General features: G+C 36.5%; 1 protein-coding gene and 1 long non-coding RNA gene across 2 annotated transcripts; one reads left to right on the plus strand and one right to left on the minus strand.

Moving 5' to 3' along the window:
- The first annotated feature begins 8,010 nt into the window (after nucleotides 1–8,010).
- LOC134201346 (uncharacterized) lies at nucleotides 8,011–9,675 on the plus strand. The gene is made up of 2 exons (XR_009976594.1): nucleotides 8,011–8,502; nucleotides 9,582–9,675. It is a non-coding gene; the product is annotated as an uncharacterized LOC134201346 (long non-coding RNA).
- A 1,960-nt stretch (nucleotides 9,676–11,635) lies between these two features.
- Nucleotides 11,636–15,617, minus strand: LOC110385021 (uncharacterized). Its single transcript, XM_038019874.2, has 2 exons — nucleotides 15,502–15,617; nucleotides 11,636–15,389 (listed from the first exon to the last, which is right to left on the minus strand). Exon 2 carries the CDS (start codon nucleotides 15,215–15,217, stop codon nucleotides 12,407–12,409), a length of 2,811 nt encoding a protein of 936 aa, XP_037875802.1. The 5' UTR covers nucleotides 15,218–15,389; nucleotides 15,502–15,617; the 3' UTR covers nucleotides 11,636–12,406.
- Between the last annotated feature and the right edge of the window lie 10,834 nt (nucleotides 15,618–26,451).

Genomic DNA, 26,451 nt, shown 5'->3' on the forward strand with positions numbered 1-26,451 from the left:
GTATGTATGTAATTATTGAACACTTTAGTATTCGAAGGAATAATGTAAATTAGTTAGTAGTTTTCTATTTAAAAAAAAAACCGACTTTGAATGATAATTTTAAAAAGTTGTCTATGTATGGTTTTTTTTAACGGATTTTATGACCTGGTAACTAAGACCTTTTAAGTTATGTCGTATTTTAATATAAATTCTTATTTTTATGAAAAATGATAATATGAAATGAAATGAAAATGATTAATTTGAGACGTTAATCAACTGAGATGAAATTAAATGAAATTAGATGAGATGAGATGATATGACTCAGTAAAATGGTGGTCATTTTTTCAGTGGACTTTTTGAACGATCCCGAGAAGTTACGTCCAGCGGCTTTGTTTCATTTTCCCACATTTGTGTACTTTCACAGATACTAAACAGTTATTAAACCACCGTTATTACACATTTAAACCTGAAAAAACACTAAATATACTAAATAAATAAAAACACAACTTCACTCCCCGCGTTCCCGCCAAAAAGTCATCTATGCTTACACCAAAATACACCACGTAGATTAAATAACAGTAGGATAATACTTACATATCGATATTACGCTAGTATACGATAAGACGAAGTAAGATTGAGAATGTAGGATTTTCTATTTAATCGATTAAGTGCTCAGCTTTGACAATTCGACAGGAATATTTGATATAAGATTATGGAGGGTAGAGGTAAAGAGAACCGTCTCTGTGTGTGAAAAAGTGTCCGTTAAAATCTGCTAAATAAGGGTGGCGCTACAGTAGCAACCGGGTAAATTTAAAAAAAGGCGCTGATAGCTATATGAATAAGATAGAGAAATAAAAAAAGAACAAAAGAACTTTAAGCACTACAAAATCACAAAAAGTATTTTATTTAAAGTTAATAAGAAAATGCAACTGATGTCTCCGCGTTTTACCACAGCAATAATTTTAGGTTATATTGACGAAATTAGTTTGGACTACGTAAACATGTGAGGTCTTGTATATTACACTGTCACTAATTACTCTAGACATTAAATATATTAAATTTCCTAACTCAGCATACTTCAATCAGTTAACAACTGCTCAATTCATATCACACCCTGTGCCTATGCTAGCGCCATTCTGGAGGATTTTTGAACTGTTATTTAGTGGTGAAAGTGGGACACTTTTTCAAGCTTCTCCCATGTGAGACGGTTCTCCTTACCTCTACCCTCCATATTATAAATACAGATAGCACAGATACATTGAGAATTTGTGCAATAAAGCGACGCTATTGAACTCGCATCGAATAAACGACATTCTAAAAGCAGTCGATTGAGCGACTGATGTCCAGCTCCCGCTACATTTTAATTGCAATTCAAGTTTTTGACATTACAGTCCTTATATTCTTGAATTTCGATTATGGAGAGTAGAAGTAAGGACCGCCATCTCAGTATATACAAAAGTGTCCGCTGAAAAGGAGCCAATTAAGGTGGCGCCACAGTTGCAAGTGGAGATTATTTAAAAACAGCGCCATAAATTATTAGGGTAGGATACTAAATTAAGAAGAAAATAAATACTTCCTACCTAAATGCTAAGCAATTTTATTTATTTATATTTTTGCTTAGATGGGTGGACGAGCTCACAGTCCACCTGCTGTTAAGTGGTTACTGGAGCCCATAGACATTTACAACGTAAATGCGCCACCCACCTTGAGATATAAGTTGTAAGGTCTCAGTATAGTCACAACGGCTGCCCCACCCTTCAAGCCGAAACGCATTACTGCTTCACGGCAGAAATAGGCGCGGTGGTACCTTCCCGTGCGGACTTACGTGAAGTCCTACCACCAGTACAGTAAACTACACAAGTCACGAAATATATTAAAATTTTTCAACACATTACTGCTTAAAACTGCTATATTCATATCATTTCCACTTCCTACACTAGCGCTGTTTCGGTCAGCCTTCGAATAAATAACAACTTGCTGTTTACAGGCGGACATTTTTTCCTTACCTCTACCCTCCATAATTTCAATACACAAAAAACCGCTAAAATTAAAATCAGTTTCAAATTATAAACAGCTAACTAATTTACATTATAATAAAGGCCAAATTTTAGGATTATCCGCCATGTTTGTATTTTTTTTTTTTCATAAAAAAACCTACCTCTTATACTTACCCGGTGTAAATCAGTTGTCGTAACATGGCGTTGTGGGTAGTATTAAATTATAACGCCTAATCGCTGCGCTTTTTAAGCCATGCTGAGTTTTAGTAGCAATGTTTTGACTGAGTCTTATGTATTTTTATCCGCTTTTTGGACATTTATCGTACGGCACAAACTTATTTCTATATTTTTACGCTGTAAGCACTTAAATATAGCACACGCCATCCGTAATGTTGTGGGTAAGTTACTTCGAGATATCAACAGTGCCTTGTACCATAAAAAATATTATTGAAATTTTACGATTGAACATTTTCACGCCGGGTTTTTAGTTAAAATCACAGATCTTAGCTTCGTGTCATTGTTCAAAGACATTGTTAATAGCGCGTTGTATATAGCAAGTGTGTTTAGATTAAAATTACATGTAAAAACAAAAATATTTTTGCATGAAACATAAAATAGTAAAATGATGCTCGATTATTTCTGAAAATAGCTTTACTTTAAAATAATTAGATAGTTGACTGAAATGACAAATGGGAACATAACGTGCAATATGAAATTACTGAAAATATGGAGGGTAAGGAGAATCATCTCAAAGAGAGAGAGAGAGAGTGGGAGAAAAGTTGAAAAAGTGTCCAGCTGTAGATAATCGTATAAATAACAGTTCAAAAACCTCTTCCAATTGCGCTGGTGTTGACAAGGGGTATGGTATGAATCGAGCAATTAATTGTAAATAAACTCAAGTATGCCGTGTTAAAAAAAATATTATCATTTCGATTAAAATAGTTAATTATCGAAAATTTCAACTACTTACGTTGCACATAATAATACAGTAAATATAACCTTAAAGAATTATTACAAGAAAACTTGCACTTAGAGTGATTTTATACCGTAAACTATGAATACCTATTGGTTTATTACCATTAGCGGAAGTTTTTGTTTCCTTGTTTATTATTCAATCCTACTCTAGTAAAATTTGGCGGTTCCTTTAGAATGTACCCTGATGCTAATATAGCGCTAACCTAATTCAATACATTGCGACGGACACTTTTTTAAACACAGTTGATTCTCCTTACCTTATACCCTCCATAAGTGAAAATTAAAATCGCATTGTTGAGCTAAGAGATGTTTGGCGCCATTTTCGACATTAAACAAAAGTAATTTAGATTTCAGTAGTGTTGTGAAAAGCTGTGTGTACCGTCATCTTGCGAATTGTTAGCTCGGTCTTAGGCGTGTGAAGAATTTTAATGTTAGTTTTTTTAAGACGTGTCTTGTAAATGGCGAATGATTGATGGAATTTTCTGTTACATCATAAGTTTTAGGTTAAGTTTTTGTTTTTAAAAACCCAAGTTATTTGTTATGACATTGTTGAGTTTTGAATGTATGTATTAAAACTGCATATTATTTTAAAGCAAGCTGTAAAATCTTACGCATAAGCTTGTGTTAAGAAAAGATAATTTTTTTTTTTAAAACAGCGATGTTCTTTTTGCTTTTTTCAATGTCAATACTAAAATAAGGTGATCTTAATTTTTTAAAACAGCGATGTTCTTTTTGCTTTTTTCAATGTCAATACTAAAATAAGGTGATCTTATCATTCTTATCCTTGTGTCGCCGCGAATTGGCTTATTTGATTTGTATAAACCGTTGAATAAATAAATTAAAAAAAATATGTGATTAATTACTAAATCTTTCCTATGTTTTAGACGTGAGCAAAATCATTTGACTTTTTCGATTGAGAATTTTAACATGTACCTATGTGTGTGTGTTGTGTGTGTGGTTGTATTTTTTATTTATTTTTATCATTAAACATCTGAGTGACATAGTTTCGATTTTCTTGGATTTATTTTTTAATGTAAGCAAATATCGGGAGAAATTGCCGTAGCTGTTCCAAATTACTCTGGATTCGGCGCTTATAATTTAAAGGCTTCATAAGAAGTAAATAATATTCAGATTATAATCATTATTTTTCCCTGCCTATCCTAGTGACCTCAAGGGGTTACACTAGCGGTAAGCAGCGGCTTGGCTCTGCCCCTAGCATTGCTGAAGTCCATGGGCGGCGGTAACCACTCACCAACAGGTGGGCCGTATGCTCGTCTGCCTACAAGGGTGATAAAAAAAAATAGATTCGCCAGGCGAGTAGGTGAGTTCACGGGGCTCTATCCTGGTGAATTTGCTGCTATTAGCCCTAGCAAGAGCAGTTACCACAACAGCAGTTACCACCGGATCGGAATCGCGATCCACTGAGAAGATTCTAGACAAGCCTGCGATACGGATAAGTTTTAATGGATTTAATTCTTATAATTTGTTAAGCGAATCCAGAAAATGTTTCTCATGTGAAGACCCGTTTCATCATAATTAAGATGTAATGTATGAAAACTTAAGTTAGTGAATGTTTGTAATGTGGGATTCGACAAAAAAACTCAATATATTTATTGGTACCTACGTGACCATAGTCAAAACGGCGATTTTGTTACACCGTAACATCTTTCTACATGTATCGGCGAGTAGATTAACCCACAGACACAGCCCATTGAGTTTCTCGCCGGATCTTGTCAGTGGGTCGCGTTTCCGATCCGGTGGTAGATTCTGCGAAGCACGGCTCTTGCTAGTGTTAGCAACGTCGTCAGATTTGAGCCCCGTGAGCTCACCTAGTAGCTCGGCGAATCTAGAATAACCCCTCGAGGATACTAGAATAGGTAGGGAAAAAAAGGTAAATGTCTTTACCTGGTACGATAAGAACGTAGTTTTTGTAATGACGTAACGTAAAATGTAGGGCTTGTCCGGTCGCCATTGGACCGGTTTTGCGCTCTTTGGCGGGAATTCAAGGAATGCAGACGGACGCTCCTCTATTCCGTCCGAAATACGCTCGCGTTTCTATTTCGACAGGTGAAAAGGCTATTTGGTTATAGTGACATTTTTGCAACTTTACAGAGTAGCTTAAAGTTTAAATTATCTTAAAGTTTAATTATCGGAAAAATCTTCTTCAGCTATTTCAACGGAGTAAACTAAATTGAAGTTCAATTAAAAGCTTCGAACTGTTGATGCTGATACCGAATAAAACGGACCTTTAATTACATAGATAAATGTCGCGTGTTAAGCGAAATTACGCTTAAACTAATACCTTTCACCCCGCGATATGCTTAATGTGTGGACGGTAGAGGTAAAGAGCACAGCTTCTATAGGGCACAAGTTGATATAAACAGCAAGTTATTGTTGGACTCACCGAAATAGCGCTAGTCTTGTGAGTCCGCACGGGTAGGTACCACCACCCCGCCTATTTCTGCCGTGAAGCAGTAATGCATTTGGGTTTGAAGGGTGGGGCAGCCGTTGTAACTATACTGAGACCTTAGAACTTATATCTCAAGGTGGGTGGCACAATTACATTGTAGATGTCTATGGGCTCCAGTAACCACTTAACACCAGGTGGGCTGTGAGCTCGTCCACCCATCTAAGCAATAAAAAAAATCGACAAGTGAAAAGGCTATTTGGTTAAAAAGACTTTTTTACAACTTTACAGGAGAGCTTAAAGCTTAGATTATCTTAAAGTTTAATTATCGGAAAAATATCATAACAAAACAAACTTCTTCAGCTATTTCAACGGAGTAAACTTAGTTGAAGTTCAATTAAAAGCGTCGAGCTGTTGATGCTGATACCAAATAAAACGAACCTCTAATTACAAGGATAAATGTTGCGTGTAAAGCTTAATGTCGCTTAAAATAAAGCCTTTCACCCCTCAATATGCTTAATGTGTGGAGGGTAGAGGTAAAAAGCACAGTCTTGTATAGGGCACACGTTGATAAAGTGTCCATCTGTGAACAACGACTTATTGTTGGAAGACTCACTGAAATAGCGCCAGTGCAGGAAGTGGAAATAATATGAATATAGCAGTTTTAAACAGAGTCAAGTGTGCCGGGTTGAAAAATTTTATAAATGTCATGACTTGTGTAGTTACTATTTATGTAGGAAGTGTTTCTTTCCTTCTTAATTTAGCATCCTACTCTAATAGTTTAAGGCGCTTTTTTTTAAATCTTCCACATGCTACAGTGGCGCCACCTTGATTGGCTTCCTTTCACCGGACACTTGTTAATACACAGTGATGGTGCTCCTTACTTCTACCCTCCATATTGAAGTGTTCCACAAATACGAGTGTCAGTGAGGACGAGAGCTCCGAAGGCGAAAGTAGTTCCTTATATCCACGAAACAGTTGGGACTACGACCTAATGCGCCAAGTGGGGTAGTGGAATTCGCGTCCTGATGTTGATGATTGTAATGCCGTGATCGCCGTTACATTGCACGCTAGCAAAAGTCGATGTTCGTCAACTTTCAAAGGCTAATATGAGACCATGAATCTCATGAGTGAAATGTTTATTCGGCCAAATTTGGTGCATTTGGATTGTTGCTTTTTTCCTACTTATTTGGTAGCCTAGGGGGCTATTCCAGCTACGCCCAGACGGGTAGGTGAGTTCACGGGCTCAACCTGAGAGAATTTGCTAACGCTAGCCCTAGCAAGACTAGTGCTTCGTTGAATCTACCACCGGATCGGAATCGCGACCCATTGAGAAGATGCGGCGAGAAACTCAGTGGGCTGTCTTTGGGAATTGTTGCCAGGCACGATGGTAGCAGAGGTGCAATAGAGCTATGGTAGGCACCACGACTCCTTCAGTAGCGAGAATGTTTTGGCGACCCCTAGACAGGGAGGGAGTACGCGCTGCTAAATCGACTAAAAAGTAAAAAAAACTTACGACCCCCAAAGCTTTCTGGCGGTCCCCACAGGAGCCCCCCTATTTTCCCACCACTGCACCAGAGCTTAACGAACTAAAACAGTAGTAGAAATAAAATAGCTAGCGAACAATCCGCGTTCCTAGCTAGAGCCCAAACACCGCCGACATAAGGGAGGTGAAGCAATTAGTTGAACGTCTCTTCCGATATCTCACATCCTTCAGCCCACACTCCGCAAATGGTAGATCTAGTGATACCTAACAAGATGACTTTAGAAAATGTTGAACATATTTAAATTACGCTTGTTCTTACTGGTGGTAGGATCTCTTGTGAGTCCGCACAGGTAGGTACCACCATCCTGCCTATTTCTGCCATGAAGCAGTAATGCATTTCAGTTGAAGGGTGGGGCAGCTGTTGTACTTTTAAAAGTGAGACCTTACAACACATGTCTCAAGGTGGGTGGCGGCCTTTACGTTGTAGATGTCTATGGGCTCCCATAACCATGTAACACCAGGTGGGCTGTGAGCTCGTCCATCCACCTAAGCAATAAATAAAAACCTACCTCAATGAAACACAAATAAAAATAGATGATGTGTAGGAACGGGAGGAGCGAAGTGTTTTGTTTGTCATTTGAATGTTTATTTAGATTGCAACGTGTAATTATAGCAGCTTATTAATTATCGATCACGTGTCAAAGGGTACAAATTTTGGGAAATGAAACAAATCCGTTGGACGCGGCTTCTTGGTATCTTCCAAAAACTCCACTTAAACACGTCTCAGTAAATAAAAAACATTTTACTAATACTTAATTTCATTCCAACTCATTTCATTCCATTTAATTTCCATCCCAATTTATTACGGTTCCAAATAAATCATAATTTTTTATATAACTGAATTTTTATGTATATAGATATATACACATACATAAATAGATGTAGGTATTTAATTAATAAAGGTTTATAAAACTAGGCACTTGTAACAATGACCGTGCCCGAAGTAAATTGCCAGAAGACATGCGGTGCTGCAATTTTGATAGGACTTGAGAGAATTTACAAAAACTAGGTACTAATCTTTCGGGCACTACCTACAATATTCACACATTTTTGCATGTGCGTTAAAATATATACTCATCTTGCCATACTTCATAGTTGTATTTGTTTATATAAGTTACGTCATAATAATCAAATTGGCAATTTTATTTTTAACTATAACAGCATCAAACTACTCGTGTTTAAAAAAAATTTACCAAAACCGATACGCTTACAAGTTTCGGACCGATACGTTCATTTATTCATAACATCACTAGATCACGAAATAAGCCAATCGCAGCCGAATGAGCGATAGGCGTCTACGCCGTCCACCCGGTCCACCTACTTTATGTTATGTCAAATCAAAGTTTCCGTAACTTGAAAAGCCGAAATTTTAAACTTTGTTTTAAAAACTTTAACACTTTCAAAAAATCTAGTTAAAAGTGCCTCAGAAACTATCGAATAGTTATAAAATACAGTTTAAATGTAGTATTTGTTAAGTTTGTACGTGTTTAAAACTTGAACATTGTGTAGTAGTGAGTGCCGAGTGAAATAACGTACTAAAGTTTTACTGTTTTGTGGATTTTTGGACGAACGGGAAACAGGTCCACGCCCTTTCTTAGGTATGTAATTGAGCAATAAATTACACCATTAATTATCTTAATCTAGTTTTACTAGTTAATTTGACCGTGTTAATACTTGTTTACGAAAGTAGAACAATCACAACGGACACGCGGCACCGCTTTTTATGACCAAAAAGTAAACAAGCCCAAAGAGTTCTGCATAGATTTTCGCGGGAAATATTCGAATCGAAAAATTTTAAACTTTTATATTTAGTTTTCTAATATTCTAATTTACAATTTGGTAACAGAACGTATAATTAAAAATCTGGAAAAATCGTTTGAATGCCTTACAAAATCATTTCTATACAAATATTTTATTTACTTAAATATTTTCCTCATAATTAGGTATCTATTGCTTTATTATTAAGCCATGCTGGACGTATTAAGTTAGGTAATATTATTTTTATACAACAAAATAATTCATACAAAACACTGCAAGGAAAAAAGGTATGAATAAATTCACTAATTCTACACAGTAAGTCATTTTTCGTGACTCATAGTGATTATAAATAATCTTCGTTTCTGTAATGAATCAGTATCAGACACTTGAAGTTGATGAGAAATCCTGTTTTTTTTTTTACCAAAAATGCTACATTCTGAATACGTTACTTTTTTCATGGTTACAGATCGGTAACTAACTAATACCGAAAAAGAATTAGAAATGTTGACATTATGTTAATGTCTTACGGTTTCTTGTTTGAAAGTACACTAGATTTAAATTAACAAGGCATATATCATTTTGAATTTTAACATAATTTATCATACAGTAATAAAATTCATAGTCAGCTTAAATTCATGGACAACATCCTATGAAGGTCATCAGCACGTCAAGGCCTTAGATCGAAGGCTCAAATGTGTTGTGAAAGCTGTCGTAATTCTCAAATTGGAACTCATGAGTGCATTACCACTTAAATAGTGATAAAAACGCTGATCCGAGCCACATTTTTATCACAAATGCTATGTGCGTATTTAAAATAATTGCTACCCTCTGGGTTGATTCGTACATGTCTCAAATAAGTTATTCACAAAAATAATAATTATTACATAGTAACGTATAGTAATTTGAATTTATTTTTAAGTTTTTCAGATCACCTCCTGATCCCACCTTCCTGAAGATATCCAAGATTCCTTTTTTATTAAAGATTCAAATCGTATTGCGTGATTTTTAAACAATCTTTGTTTTTCTTTTCCTTTCCTCACTATCTTTTTATCCATATATAAATATATTAAAATTGAGAATTTAACTCTATTGTATCATAGCACTTGAGAACACAATTGGGAATTTGAAAGTGTTCTGTTTGTCTTCTAAGTGCAAATACAGTGGTAACTTGTAATTTTTATTAGAATTTTATTTATCCCGAACTCCAAAATGTTGACTGAATAATTTTAGAAAATTTCCACTCTCCAGTGAAAGTTTTCGTCGCCTTTACGACATCCACCAAACAGGAGTGATGTTATTTTAGACTGATACGGTTGAACCAGATCAATGGGGCCACATATAGAGCAAAATATATCTCATCATCAGTATTGGGGGCAGCAGGAATTGCTAGGACGAAGGTAATTGAAGAAAATGCTGCTACAACCAATGAGATATAGGAATGTAGCAACTGTCTATGCTTTTATAATCTGCTGACTAGACTGAATTTATTTTATCCGGTCATTATTTACAATCCTCAATCATCTTATAAGCCTTAAGCAAATATTCTGTGCTAGGTTAATGCAGTATATTTGTATGTAAATGTTCCTGCATTAAGTAGACCATAGACTGTCTGTAGAATAATCTCAACTATCCAACTGACCTCATAAGATATCATGTGTGAGTATGGTGCAATTACTATGTAGCGGTAGCCATCATAGAAATACCTCCTCACATCATTTCGGATCCTCCCCATCCATTATCTGTGTGGCATTACTGGCACTAGTTACCGTTCTCGTCGAAGCCGTCCATTGCGACGAAGTGTGAGTAAATTAACTCATAGACACAGCCCAGAGTTTCTCGTCGGATCTTCATGGCTAACGTTACTGATCCGGTGGTAGATTCAGAGAAGCACTGCTCTTGCTAGGGCCAGTGTCCTACTCGCTCGGTGAAGTTGATATAACCCCTCGTAGTTACCAGCATAAGTAGTCAAAAAAAGAAAACAGATATTTGACAGATGTCTGAATCGCGCTAACGACATTTTCAGGATAACCTTACTTATATATGTCGTAGATAACGACTTTTAGTAATATTAAGACGGTGGTTTTGATTATTATTTTAAATGATGAAATGTTGTTTTGATAAATATCACAAAATGAAGGGTAGACTCCGTAACGCCACAGTATAAAATGGCGGTACGTGTCAGACAGTCATTCCGTCCGTCTCAGTCAGTGAATTTCTGACAGTCAGTCAGTCAGTCAGTCGGTCTGTCGGTATGTGCAACGAAACTGTCGGTTTATCCTGTCATTGTGAAAGTTGTGTGTGTTGAGTTTCAATAATTATTATTCAAAAGGTTTTATTGACTTTTTATAAACTGAGTTCAACCAAATACGAGTGATGACGGAAACTACCGCTTAGCCATCCCTGGCGCCGCCGCCGACATATACAAGTTCTGAATGTTGTTAAATTCGGACCACCGGTCTACCGAGCAATTTCACCCGCTCGGTGGAAGATTTTGCCTTCGTCGTTACTCCCACATTTTACCATCGCACCGCCCGCCACCGGAGTAGAGTTCATCCATACTACCTGGAGCCAGTGCGATTCCAGAGGTCTTTCTTGTCAAGTACCATCCGGATATGGAATGAGCTCCCCTCCACAGTGTTTCCTGAGCGCTATGACATGTCCTTCATCAAACGAGGCTTGTGTGGAGAGTATTAAGCAGTAGGCAGCGGCTTGGCTCTGCTCCTGGCGTTGCTGAAGTCCATGGGCGACGGTAACTACTCACCATCAGGTGGCCCGTATGCTCATCTGCCTACAAGGACAATAAAAAAAAAGCTACAGCTCACCTCATGAAACAAAGAAGATTCATTAAAAATAACGACCTACATAATAATATGTTGCCATTTAGCTTAGCATTCTAAATATAAATAATAATAAAAATACCTAAAAATACATTCATCTGAAACAAATGAATTTAATAATAATAATTTATGCCAATGACGATGTTAATAAAGTGTTTTATTACGCCCAGAAACCTTATATAAACTACGTAGGACTATTTTATTTTTACATATGTTTTCAAGACATTTCTATGTCTGTTGAGAATCCGTGACTGTTGTACTACATGGTATAGTTCAATATATAATCGAAGCCAGTATAATTAAGAAAGAAACTTGTCATTCAACCTCGTATCTCGTAATTATTTTCAGTATTCATAGCGCATGATAAAACGTCAGTAGTCGGAGCCGTGAAATGTGTGACGTTTATTTATGAAAAATTAAAGAAAGACTTCACCAAGATGCACGCTTGTCTAAAAATTACGAGCGATCTAGGCAATATGTCATTATAATTAGCAAATTTACATAAAAGACGCGGCGAGGTCAAATGATGTCATGTAAAGGAAAATGTTACGAGAAATGAGTCGTCTATTATCAAAGGTGGCAATCCGTGCATTTGGACAAAAAAATTTTATTGATATGTCAATACAGATTGATTTGAATATCAAATCAAATCAAATCAAAAAAGTTTTATTCAACATAAATGAAAGTACATACTTGTTGAACGTCAAAAGAATTACCGCCAATTCACAAGAATTAGCCTCCGTCCTGAGAAGAATTGGCAAGAAACTCAGCGGGCATGTTTTTTTTTTTTTTAATATTAGATTTTTATTTTTATTTTAAATATTTTTTTTTTTTTTAAATATTCATATTACAATAAGTAATTATAACATAACAATTTTACAATATTGAAATTCCCGGAGCGAGCAACTCATTCCCACTTTGTGCAATCTTCTAGATAATCATTGACTTTATAGTAAGCTTTATTGCACAGATGTTCTTTAATAGTTTTCTTAAACCTATGTATATGTAGGTTCTGAACATCTTGTGGGATTTTGTTGTACAGGCGCACAGACAAACACCCGAATGAATTTCGTATCTTATGTAACCTACTCATCGGCACAACAAGCTTGTGTTTGTTCCTAGTATTTCTATTATGTATGTCCGACATCTTAGGAAACTCCTCAATATGTTTACGAACATACATCAAATTTTCAAAGATGTACTGGGATGGCATAGTGAGAACTTTAATTTCTTTAAATTTTTCCCTCAGGGATTCCCTTGAGTGCATGTTATAAATAGCACGTATAGCTCTTTTCTGCAGAATAAATATCATTTCTACATCGGCCGCATTGCCCCATAGCAAAATGCCATAGGACATGACACTGTGGAAGTAACTAAAGTAAACTAAACGGGCCGTGTCCGCATTTGTTAACATTCTAATTTTTTTTACTGCGTATGCTGCAGAGCTAAGCTTACTCGCCAATTTATGAATATGAGGTCCCCACTGCAGTTTGGAGTCCACTGTTATACCAAGAAATACGGTTGACTCAACAAGCTCCAATGATTCCTCAGAAACAATTACATTACTATCTACTTGTCTCACATTTAAAGATGATTTAATACATTTTAAAGTAAATTTAATACATTTCGTTTTCTTACTATTCAATAATAGGTTATTGATACGGAACCAATGAACCACACACGAAATCGCATCATTCACTTCGTCATAGACTTGTAATTGTCGTTTAATTTTAAATAATAAAGATGTATCATCTGCGAATAATACGACCTCGTGTCGGGACTCAATAAAACTAGGCAAATCGTTTATATATATTAGAAATAAAAAAGGACCCAAAATGGAACCCTGAGGTACACCCATTTTCAACGTGGTGCCTGAAGATCTATTTCCTTTCACATCTACTGTTTGTATCCTTCCTGATAAATAGGAAGTAATAAGTTCCAATGCACCATCCCTAATACCATAGTGATGTAGTTTCCTCACCAATGTTTCATGTTCAACACAGTCAAATGCTTTGGATAAGTCACAGAAAATTCCAAGACAATCATGCGATTCCTCCCAAGATTGAAATATATTTTTGATTAGATAAGCACCTGCATCAGTTGTAGAGCGACCCCTTGTAAACCCGAATTGTTTATTATGAAGCAGGTTATTTGATTTAAAATGTTCTAAAAGTTGTGTCAAAATAATTTTTTCAAAGATTTTACTCAACGTAGGAAGTACTGAAATAGGTCTATAGTTAGAGGGGTCATCAGTACTACCAGATTTAAAAAGAGGAATCACTTTACTATGTTTCATTAAGTCAGGAAATACACCACACTTAATACAATCATTAAAAATACTAACAAGATGAGAAGCAATAATGTCTATTACAGACTTCAAAACCTTTACTGATATTCCCCACAAGTCAGCTGTATTTTTTACATTAAGGCTATTAAAGCTTTTTATTATATTGTTTGAATTAATTTTCTTAAATTTAAAAATTTCATTGCATTTCTTGACATGGTTATGCAATAATATTTCAGCTGCTGTGGGGGATGAATTTAGAGATGTGGTAGTTGAAACTGGAATGTCAGAGAAAAACTTTTCAAAAGCATTAGCCACATCTTCATGACTAGTTACCAATTTATCGTCTATTTTTAACGAGAATTCTTGATGGCTATTTCTGACTTTTCCACTTTCTCTACCAATGATGTTCCAAGTCATCTTTATCTTGTCAGGGGCATTTTTGATTAAATCACTTAAATGTAAAGATTTTGCCGCTAAACAAACTTTTCTAAATAGTTTGGAATAGTTCCTGACATATTGATGAAATGTTTCATCATTATTATAAGCTTTTTCAGAATACAGATCATACAATTTTTTTCTACTTTTGTACACTCCGGTGGTGGCCCACTCGCTGAACACCGTTTTGTTTTTTAATGTTACAGTTTTAGGAATAAATACATCAGTAAAGACCATATTAATTCTCTCAAACATATTTTGGTATGATAAATTTGGGTTTTTGTTATAAATAATTTCTGAATGTTCTTGCTTAATATTATTTCTAAACTTCTCAATTCGTTTTTTATTAATAGGAACAATCACAAGAGTATTTTTATCTTTAGAATTCATAATAGATTCAAAAGACACAAATTGTCCACTATGGTCTGATGTTAATTGATTAATAATTTTTTTGTTAATCGGTGTTACATTTGTAAATATGTTATCTAAACATGTTGCCGATGTGGTCGTTGTCCTAGTAGGCTCTAGAAATAAGTTTGGGAGGTTATATGACTTTAACAATGTTCTGAATCTAATAGTGGTATTTGTGTTTTCTAAAAGATTGATATTATAATCACCACATACAAAAATTTGTTTATTAGAGACAGAAAGCTTTAGCAATACATTTTCCAAAATATTTTCAAAAGAATCATATAACGCATCAGGAGGTCTGTACACACTTACAACAATGAATCGCTCAAGCTCTACACAGGCCATTTCAATAATCCGTTCCACAGAGAGGCTCACAATGTCTCTACGTTCCTTACATTTATAATCTTTATTAACAATGATCAGTGAGCCACCTCGTATAGCATTCTCTCTGCAGAAGGAACTCACAACCTGGTGATTTTTAAAATTACAATTTAATTCATATTTTTTAAGCCAATGTTCAGTTACACATAGAACATTGACTTTATTAAAATCTAGGAACAAATCAATTTCAAGTTCTTTACCCATCAAACCTTGTAAGTTCTGATGCACCAGGTTGATCACAGTTGTTTTCAAAGAAACATTATTTGTTGATGGGTTGTGTCCAAATAAATCACGTTTACTGCAAGAGGTAAACTCTGTTGTCTTATCGTCTTATCGTCTTATATAATCGTCTCCTTCAAAGAATACGGTTCAAAACCTGCATTAAATAAAGGTTAATACTTAACATGTTATTTATCTAAGATGTCGTTCAGAAGAGTTTTGTGACTGCCAATGGAATACAAAGTCAATAATTCGTTTTTCTGATTTACCAATAATTGTCCAAAAGTCACATTGCCGGCTTTGATAATAGTCGACTCGAATACGGGAATTTATCAGCTGACTAAAGTTTCAATATGGCGTTGGTTGCCTGTCTGTCTAATCAATGCTTATTCCAATCCGAGAAAATCATTGTAAATTGTTAACACGATTAAAAAAACTTTTACGGCTTAATCGCGGGTTGTAGTTAATATAACTAGAGGTCCCGCAGTAGTCGAAATTCGACTATAACTAATTGGAATCGCAAGTTTGTACACTATTATGATTGTATTTTTATACTTCTATAATCACAAATTTCGCCAAGGCTACACTATAAAAATATATTAATAAAGACAAACAATATTTAATCTATTCTCAATTTGACAAGAACAAAAGTTTGACAATAAATAAATAGTATGCATGCGTGTGTGCGTCAAATACATGGTATGTAGTGTGTGTAATGATTTCTTTATTGATTTAATGTATCTTTTATGCATTATTTTAAAAAAATATTAGCATTGTCCACTTCTTCTCTATATTTTCTATAAATGTGGAAAATTTCACACTCCTCCGCCTGCGCAATTTTCGTAAAAAGGGATACAAAGTTTTTGCTTCACGTATTAATATATAGATAAAATAAGTTTTATTTATGTTTTTGAGTCTTGAAAAGCGTAGAAAATACTTAACTATTGTAATTATATAAGTTCCTGGATTCGACTGTTATATTTTGATTTACATTAAACGTAATTCGAATATATTTAATACGTATAGTCACGGAGCTAGGGATGTTTTGTTAATTTGCCCAAAATCAAATATCACCTCTTATAATATTAGATATTCGAATAGCTCTTATACACTGAGATTACGCGCGGTACCTGTTTCACTCAGTCTCAGAATACTAATCAGTTTATTAGAAGGTACATATGTACAATAGTGTCAAGTCCTCAATTTTTTGTTCATTATCTGCACGATAGTTCGTCGTTTGACCCTGAAGAATCAATGACAATTTTTTTTTTTTTGTCGCTATCTGCTCCTATCTCTGTACCGGGGGTACCAGCTACTTCTATTTGAGTCCTAACTTGGGCTCTCTCTGTGTTTTGTACTGTATCCTCCATGGAAACTGCTCTGAGGAATTATTGGAAATGATCTTTGCATCTCCTTTTTCGAGAACCTGGAACGAACTTCCTGCACGTTGTAACCCGAGCGTTATAACATGACCTTCTTCAATCGAGGATTTTTAAAAGCTAATAAACTTTTTAATTATTTATATGTAGGACGGAGAGGCTGGTTCCATGGTGTTTTTAAATTGATGACGTCAGCGCTGCTGCCACAATTCTCTTCGACATTATCATTGCGTTCCGCAGTGACAGTAATTAAGATTCACTTTTCCACTGAATTCTATTTATTACATTTCAAGTGTACAACGATAAAAACAGAGAACTCCGCCTCAGTCGGCTGCTCGAGTCGGAATGTTTCGCGCGATAATAGTCACTCGTATTAATAGTAGAAAGTGGGGGTAGCGCCATTTCGACAAAGCGGCACGACACGAGAACCCCCTCATCGTGGCCGCCGGTAACTACATTCCCGATCCTGCGGACAGAATGGAAAGCAGTCGGCGTCACCCAAAATACGTCATTTCGGATCCTCCCGATCCACTAACGGTGCTTTTAGGTACCTCAAGCACCGGTCATCGTTTTCGTCGAACCCGTCGCTTGCGACGAAGGGCTCGACGAGTAAATTAATCCACAGACACAGCCCACTGAGTTTCTTGCTGGATCTTCTCAGTGGGTCGCGTTTCCGATCCGGCGGTAGATTCTGCGAAGCACGGTTCTTGTTAGGGTTTGTGTTAGCAACGTCGTCAGGTTTGAGCCCCGTGAGCTCGCCTACTAGCTCGGCGAATCTAGAATAACCCCTCGAGGGTACTAGAATAGGCGAAAAAAAACAATTGCGCACCGTCTTAAACAGTTGTTGATATGCGTAACATAACTCTTTTTAATTAACTAAATAGTGACGTTGCCTCGACATGTACATACTTTTTAATGTAATTGCGAATTAACAAGCATTTTAATGGCGGTTTAAAAGAAAAACGAATGATAGCTTTGCGCTGGATGTAAGCAGATTATTGTTACGCGCTGGGGTACCTACGGGATAAATAAAATTCCACCAAAGTACAACTAAAAACTGTATTCAACACTTAGAATATTTAAAATACTTCACAAACACTTTAAAATTCTCGATTAGCTTCTTCCGCTTCGCTTCAGGTGATCCGTTCGCTGTTTCGCTTCGAGTAGTTCCGATCACTGACTGCGTGCCATCTCTCATCTCTGCAACGCTTTTATAGCCGATACCACATCCCTAGAATTATAGAGAATATTCCACACATTTCTAGTGTTGTGTTTCCGCTATTTGACATTAGATAGCATTGTACTTCTCGAGCGTTCTAGGTGCTACTAGGTCCTTCAATATTTGTTCGACTATTCGGCGATAGAGGGCGTTACTTTTACCGGCGTAACACTATTAATTGGGCAAGCTGTGATGTAGAACAATAATATAAATACAATATGTATTACCACTAAACGACAATAAAATTATTCACAATAACAAATGTTTGATTTATTAAGTGACTAACTCCATGATAATAGCTAGCGCCCTGATTTTCGCGCCAAGGTTCGTGGGTTCGATTCCCGCATCGCACTAACATTGCTTGCTCTTTGTCTGAACGTTTATTATCTACATTTATATATATTTAATCGTATGTGTGTCAGTCTCTGGTATCCAGAATACGGGGAATCGTAATTTGGGGCCGTATGCGTGATTTGTTCCCATTAATTAATATTATGTAAAAACAAAATACACACAAGAATTTATGTTACAAACAAAGAATCTATTAATTACAGAAAATTATCAACGACTTAAGCGGTTTGTTAATCCAAGGTCAGGAAAGGAGATAAGATTAATATACACACACAAGTTTTTTTTTATAGAGGACATGTTATATAAGCCTTAATCATATATTTTTTCTAACTAACACAGACCTATCTGATAAAGATATAATACGACCATGTTTATTAATAAAACAAACTATCGGAACTGTCAAAACAAAGCCGTGGTTATTTATCTTTATTATTTATCGGCCTGGATTCTGGTTTTTTCAGCCAAATCTTTGTTTGATAATGAATGAAATTTACGGCCTGGATTCTGGTCCTTTTTAGCCAAATCTTTGTTTAACAATCAGTTTAATTTATGGGATTGAATTGATTTAAGTTAAATGATATGAGATGAAGCAATCTGAAACAGCGCCATAGACTAGCACATTTTTGCTGGTGGTAGGAAGTCTTGTGAGTCCGCACGAGAAGGTCCCACCGCCCTGCCTGTTTCTGCCGTGAAGCAGTAATGCGTTTCGGTTTGAAGGGTAGAGCAGCCGTTTTACTGTAATAAGTGAGATCATGAGACATGAGGTGGGTGGCGGAATTTATGTACTCCGGTAACCATTTAACACCAGGTGGGCCGTGAGATCGTCCACCCATCTTAAGCAATAAAAAAAATAGTATTTGTAATAATATTGCGAAAACATAAGATTTACAGGGAATGCTTTGTTATTGTAAAATACTTAATGTTGTAATTGTGATTAGTCTATTAAACTTATACAATGTCACGTCGTGGCCATATTGGAGGATTCTCACGTAGATAATAACACATTTAGAGTTTCGTCCTCCCATTTGCATCCAACAATATCCTTAATGACGCAATGGAATATTTTGCTTACAATGGTAAACGGTTACTTTTGCACTTTACAAGGCCAGTAAAGAACTGTGTCGTGCGTCGATCCGGCATCAGAATAAAAGACTAAACTATGGAGGGTAGAGGTAAGGAGAACTATCTTATATGGGAGAAGCTTGAAAAAGTGTCCCACTTTCAGCAATAAATAACAGTTCAAAAACCCTCCAAAATGGCGTTAGTATAGGCACAGGGTGTGACATGAATTGAGCAGTTGTTAACTGATTGAAGTATGATGAGTTAGGAAATTTAATATATTGAATGACTAGAGTAGTTAGTGACAGTGTAATATACAAGACCTCACATGTTTACGCTGTGGTTTATTGCTGTGGTAAAACGTGGAGACATCGATTGCATTTTCTTATCGGCTTTAAATAAAATACTTTTTGTGATTTTGTAGTGCTTACAGTTCCTTCGTCCTTTTTTATTTCTCTATCTTATTCTAATAACTTTCGGTGGCCTTTTTTTTAAATTTACCCGGTTGCTACTGTAGCGCCACCCTTATTTAGCAGATTTTAACGGACACTTTTTCACACACAGAGACGGTTCTCCTTACCTCTACCCTCCATACGTAGTTAATAATACATTTAGAGTTTCTTCCTCTCATTGGCATCCAATTTCCTCAATGGCGTCACCGAACATTCTGTAAACGGTTACTTTTACACTTTACAAGGCCAGAAAAGAATTGTCTCGAGCATCGATCCGGCATCAGAATAAAAGACAAACAAAGATGCTCTGAATGACAGCCATTTTAATTCAGTTGACATATCGAGATCGTTTCTAGACGGGCGTAGGTGTTTATGTTATAGAGCCTGTGTGTGCACTTCAATAATTGTCATTTTTTAACTGACTTAAAGGAATAGGTTCTTAATTCGACTCTATGTTTTTGTTTTTTTAATGTTTATTACCTCATAACTTTTGACTGGGTGAATCGATTTTGATGATTCTTTTTTTATTAGATAGCTGACGCTTCCCGTCTGGTCCCATTTCAATTAGGTCCAGTTCTGATAATGGTATCCATGAGAAAACTGTATAAGTCTTAAATTTGTATGCGCGACAAATAGATGAATAACTCAATAAACTCAATATCACGCCCACCGATTTCGATGATTATTGTTTTTAGTGTATATTAATTTGTTTTGGAATATCTTTTTTTTTTCTATTTAAAGTCGGTTTTTGTTAAAGCATGTCTATTTACAACTATTTATCATTAGTATTAAGGAAAAACAACATCGCTTTAGATTGTAAGATAAATATATTGCATTATTAGCGACTCGCCCTTGCTTCGCTTCGGGAACTATAATTTATTATTGAACTTATTGAATTTTCTATTATACAAATCCGGTACTGACACTAACAAACACTTAAGAACGTAAGAAACAAAAAATCTAATAGTTCTTCTTCTTCTATTCACGGTTCACTATTTTGGCTATAACGGTTTACAAATAAAATATAGTTAAATAGTGCTACGGGCTTTTTTGTAGGACTATTTGAGATAAGCATTTCCATTTTATTCCATTGTATAGGTGTAACTCCAACGGTTTTTGCGGTGCGCGTCAAATTAGCGCGTAAATGGCAGATTTTTTCCTTTTCATTTGACACTTATCGTTATATTTTGTGTAATTCACACTATATCCTTATAAATTATAGACTATGTGTTATTCTGATGGATAAGCTATATTATTTGAAAGTTTTATCAAAATCCATTCATCCATCCATCCATACATTCTTACAAACTTTCGCGTTTATAATATTATTAGGATAGTAGCATTAATTTTAAAATAAACCCGTCTGCTTAGGTTATGTGAAAAATCAGGGAATATTGGTCATATTATTGATCGAAGTTGGTCATAATCGTTTGCCAATGACCAACGCCATCTTTTATTGTATGATGTCATTGTTTACATAGAATTTTTTTGGCGGGAATGTCTAATGTAGCGAAGTCTTGGAATTTTTCTATTTTATTATTGTAGTTTTTCTTCAGATTTAATAGTCGTGTCTTATTGACAGAAGAACATTACTGAATGTTCACAAGAAAATTCTCGGGTACCTTCCCCAAAATACGCTGAAATATTAGTATGGTAGTTTCATTGGCATAATATTATGCCCGACATGCCCCGCCATCCATCCCTATTTACTATATTTTAGTCGTCGTGGCCCAAAGGATAAGATACGTCTGATTCTCCATGGGCTTGACCTATTGACTTTTACGATCATATTTCCGTTAACTGAACAAGTGAGTTCAAGGAAAAATAATGATATTGTAAGCGTCATCGTACATTGGTCGCTTCAGGTCCGTTCTTTCTACAGTTTGTCGAAAACAAACGCCCATAGACACAGCCCACTGAGTTTCTCGCCGGATCTTCGGGGCCGACCATAAATTAGGTCACACGAATTTTAGGACTTTTGAACCCCTCCCCTCGTCCTTGTCACAGGCTGTCAAATTTTTATAACCCCCTGATGTGACGTCACACAATTTTTCAATTTATGTTTGTAAGTTAAATTATAAGTTAAATGACGTTGCATGAGAGATAATCTCATAGCGAGAATGCTAAATTATTAATTAATAACTACACTCCAAGTTCGTAGATCTTTAAAGTTTTTTATTCACATCTGAACTTCGTGTTTTAATATTTTAAATTTTAATATGTAACGTCACAAAACTATTGACCCCGCCATGCCCCTTGTCACACTATGTCACATTTCGGTGATACCCGCCCTCCCCATCAACGTGTGACGTAATTTATGGATGACCCCTTCGCAGTGGGTCGCGTTTCCGATCCGATGGTAGATTCTGCGAAGCACGGCTCTTGCTAGGGTTCGTGTTGCAATTCTCTCAGGTTGAGCCCCGTGAGCTCACCTACCCTTCCGGGCGTAGCCGGAATAGCCCCTTAGGCTGCAAGCAAGTAGATAGAAAAAAATAATTAAATATTTTGTTATTTCTTTTATTGCTTAGATGGGTGGACGAGCTCACAGCCAACCTGGGGTTAAGTGGTTACTGGAACCTATAGACATCTACAACGTAAATGCGCCACCCACCTTGAGATATAAGTTCTAAGGTCACAAGTATAGTTACAACGGCTGCCCAACCCTTCAAACCGAAACGCATTACTGCCTCACGGCAGAAAGAGCGGTGGTACCTACCCGTGCGGACTCAACACGTCCTACCACCAGTAATTCCGCAAATTATAATTTTGCGGGTTTGATTTTTATTACACGATGTTATTCCTTCAACGTGGTAATCAATCGTGAACATTTGTTAAGTACGTATTGCTTTAGGCCCACTGAGTTTCTCGCCGGATCTTCTCAGTGGGTCGCGTTTACGATCCGGTGGTAGATTCTGCAAAGTACTGCTCTTGCTAGGGTCAGTGTTAGCAACTCTCCGGTTGAGCCCCGCGAGTAGCATAGGGAGGAAAAAAAAATTGCTGTAGAAAAATTGGTACCCGCCTGCGGGATTCGAACACCGTTGCATCGCTACATACGAATGCACCGGACGTCTTATCCTTTAGACCACGACTTTTTTGTTCGTTAATTGCATGTTCAATGGACGTTTACACTTGTCAATAATACGGAAAAACATCATTCTGTCCCACCCACGCCAGACGTGTATTAACTAAAGAACGCGGCGTTCGTACCATTTCGTCTTGATGGACGCGAAACCTAAGTGCATTTTTTGTTAACAATAACAGCGGTGATCTCATCCTGCCAAGTTTTTACTTGAGCGTGACGTTCATAGGATTATTCACTCTATATCTGATAAGTTAAGCACTAATATTGTGTACCAATCCCTCATGAGCGAACTTCATTCACTGACGTAATTTGAGACAAATTCTAAAAGGGATTAAGTGCGTTCAGACGGTAAACTGGTTGTTTAATGAAGTTCTGAGCCAAGGGAGCCCCAAACATGAGGTAGTCAGTGGTCTAAACTTATCATAGTTAGTATGGAGGCGATTAGGTTTGAATTTTCATGAATTTGAATTTAGAGTAGGCAAATAAAACAATACGCGCAAAAATAATGTTTACAAAGCTATCTGTTATCTTTCGGTGAAACTATGGATATATTATATTTTAAATAAATTCCAATATATATCATATAAGCTTGAATATAAAAAATTGTGAGTTAGGCCACTTTTGCGCTGATGGCCTCACATGTCATTATGGATCCTCCCGATCCCTAAACGGTGCGTTGAGGGTACCTCAAACACCGATCACTGTCGCTTGAAGGGCTTTCAGGGACACGACCTTCAGCAATGAAGTATGCGACTAAGAAGAAGAATATGTACTTATGTAATATTTTGAATCACGCAATAAATCCTTTTTTAAATCCTACTTATACTGGTGATCTCGAGGGATTATGCTAGCTCAATCAAGCGATTAGGTGAGTTCACGTGGCTCTAATCTGACGACGTTGCTAACACTAGACCTAGCAAGAGCAGTGCTTCGCAGAATCTACCACCGGATCGGAAACGCGACCCACTGAGAAGATCGCCGGATTTTCTCAGCGGGTCGCGTTTCCGAACTCAGTTGGTTTATTTTTATTGCCCGAGCATACGGCCCACCTGATGGGGAGTGGTTACCGTCGCCCATGGACTTCAGCAATGCCAGGGGCAGAGCCAAGCCGCTACCTACGGTTGAGTACTCTCCACAAGCCTCGTTTGAAGACGGACATGTCATAGCGCTCGGGAAACACCGTGGAGGGGAGCTCATACCATAGCCGGATGGTTGTACATAGGCAAGTTTTAAAGCCAGTAAAACTCCCAAAAAACGGAGGCTATTTTTAAATTTGTTTAGCCGAAATTAAGTCCTCCATATGTATCGCAGATGGCACTGCGTCATTCCACCGGGTGTCTAACAATAGGGAATACGAGCTATGGCTCTGTCGGATAGAACTATTATCGTTTTATTTTTTTATTACTTAGTTGGGTGGACGAGTTCACAGCCCACCTGATGTTAAGTTATTGGAGCCCTTAGACATCTAGAACGTAAATACGCCACCAACCTTGAGATTTAAGTTCTAAGTTCTCAGTATAATTACAACGGCTGCCCCGCCCTTCATACCGAAACGCATTACTGCTTCACGGCAGAAATAGGCATTAATTTAATTATTCGTTTGGAACCTCTGGGTCTGCGGAGGGACTTCGGTTCCCTCTGTATTTTGTACCGTATGTTCCATGGGGAGTGCTCTGAGGAATTGTTCGAGATGATACCAGCATCTCGTTTTTACCATCGCACCGCCCGCCACCGGAGTAGAGTTCATCCATACTACCTGGAGCCACTGCGGTCATCCACAGTGCGTTTCCAGTGATCTTTTTTGCCACGTACCATCCGGCTATGGAATGAGCTCCCCTCCACGGTGTTTCCCGAGCGCTATGACATGTCCTTCTTCAAACGAGGCTTGCGGAGAGTACTCAACGGTAGGCAGCGGTTTGGCTCTGTCCCTGGCATTGCTGAAGTCCATGGGCGACGGTAACCACTCACCATCAGGTGGGCCGTATGCCCGTCTGCCTACAAAGGCAATAATAATAATAATAATTAAATTAATAGGCAATAATTAAAAAAATAAATTTATTTTGAATGTCGTCCCTAAGAAAATCATCAATGTATTGATAATTTTAACTAGTAAGATTAACTTTTAGTTTTTTCTTAAAATGAAAATCTAGGTCTAGGTCTCTTAATTTCTTTGATAGTTCATTAAATATCCTAACGCTCACACCTAGGATACTACTAATATTCAATGTAGTTTTGGATTTTGGAAAACATTAGTTTATCGTTGCTTCGATTACTATTTGCCACATTAGACATCTTGGTGAATCTATTGGGACAAGTTTTAACAAAAGATGCAACTTCGTATATTTATAAAAAGGAACATTAGAAATATTAAAACATTTTTTGAATATCTTAATGTATATAAATCACGCGTCAAGTTGTTTGTCCGCGATGGACTCCTAAACTACTTAACCGATTTTAAATTAAATTTGCACACCGCGTGCAGTTTGATCCAACTTGAAAGATAGGATGAGTTTTATTTCGATTAATGGTCACAATATTTATTAATTAACGATAAAATGATTTCTTATGTTGATTTTTGTAATTAATTGAAATATAAAAAATGTAAAAACTGGTAAAGAAATAGCTTTAAATGTTTTTTCTCTTTATAGAGCAACTCAGTTTGTTGACTAAACTTTATTTTGATGTGAATAAAATAATATATCTATACTAATATTATAAAGCTGAAGAGTTTGTTTGTTTAAACACGCTAATCTCAGGAACTACGGGTCCGATTTCTTTCAGTGTTAGATAGCTCATTTATCGAGGACGGCTATAGGCTATATAGCATCACGCGAAGACCTATACAAGGGGAGCACCAATAAAGACAGTTTCAAAATCCGGGTATTTTTCCCCTTTTGAGAGCTTCCGCTGCGTGCGCTGCAGCAATGGTTAAAGTTTCGCTAGAATAATGTATGACAGAAGTGTTCCCTTTTAAAAGATCTAAAAAAAGTCCGCGACAGCATAAGTCTGTATGTTAAGGTTGGCTCACTATAACGTTTTTTATGCCGTCCAAATTTGTTCTAAAATAAAGCATTATTTGTGAACTAATCCACGCGGACGTTATCGCGGGCAAAGGCTAGTTATATATAATATATAGACAAGGAAGGGTAAAAAGTTTATGCTTTGCAAAATGTGGCTTGCAGCTGTCGGTTATTGCCAATCCAAACATAGACCTTAAACACCAAACTTTTAAACTTTAACGCTTTTAACTTATATACAACGAACTGCTTTTTTTTTACCAATGCGCATACAGTCGGTATCTGTAATTGTGTTAGCATTTAGTGTGAAATCAATGTATATGTTATCTATCTATACTAATATATAAATCTACAGTGGTTTTTACGGATGTTCCATTATAACTATTGAACCATGCATCCGATTGACTTGAAACTTGGTATCCATGTAGAAAATACATGTAGTTAATGGATAGGCTAATATTTATATGAGTGTTGGACTCCCTAATAATAATGTTAATTTTAAATGCCCAGCGAAGCGGGCGAGAATACGGCTAGTGATGTATAACATGGTTGGTAACCAAAAAATAAAATATAAAATTGATTCATGTTCAAAATATTTTGATTTGTTAAGATTATTGACATAAATAAGTAAAACGAACTAATTCTAAAATCTAAATCATT

The sequence above is a fragment of the Bombyx mori genome, chromosome 24 (assembly GCF_030269925.1).
Source record: "Bombyx mori chromosome 24, ASM3026992v2".
In the NCBI taxonomy this organism is placed as follows: Eukaryota; Metazoa; Arthropoda; class Insecta; order Lepidoptera; family Bombycidae; genus Bombyx; species Bombyx mori.

Bases quoted from the DNA above. Each gene is read 5' to 3' on its own strand.
- LOC110385021 (XM_038019874.2), bottom strand. From the start codon at position 15,217: ATGGGTAAAGAACTTGAAATTGATTTGTTCCTAGATTTTAATAAAGTC.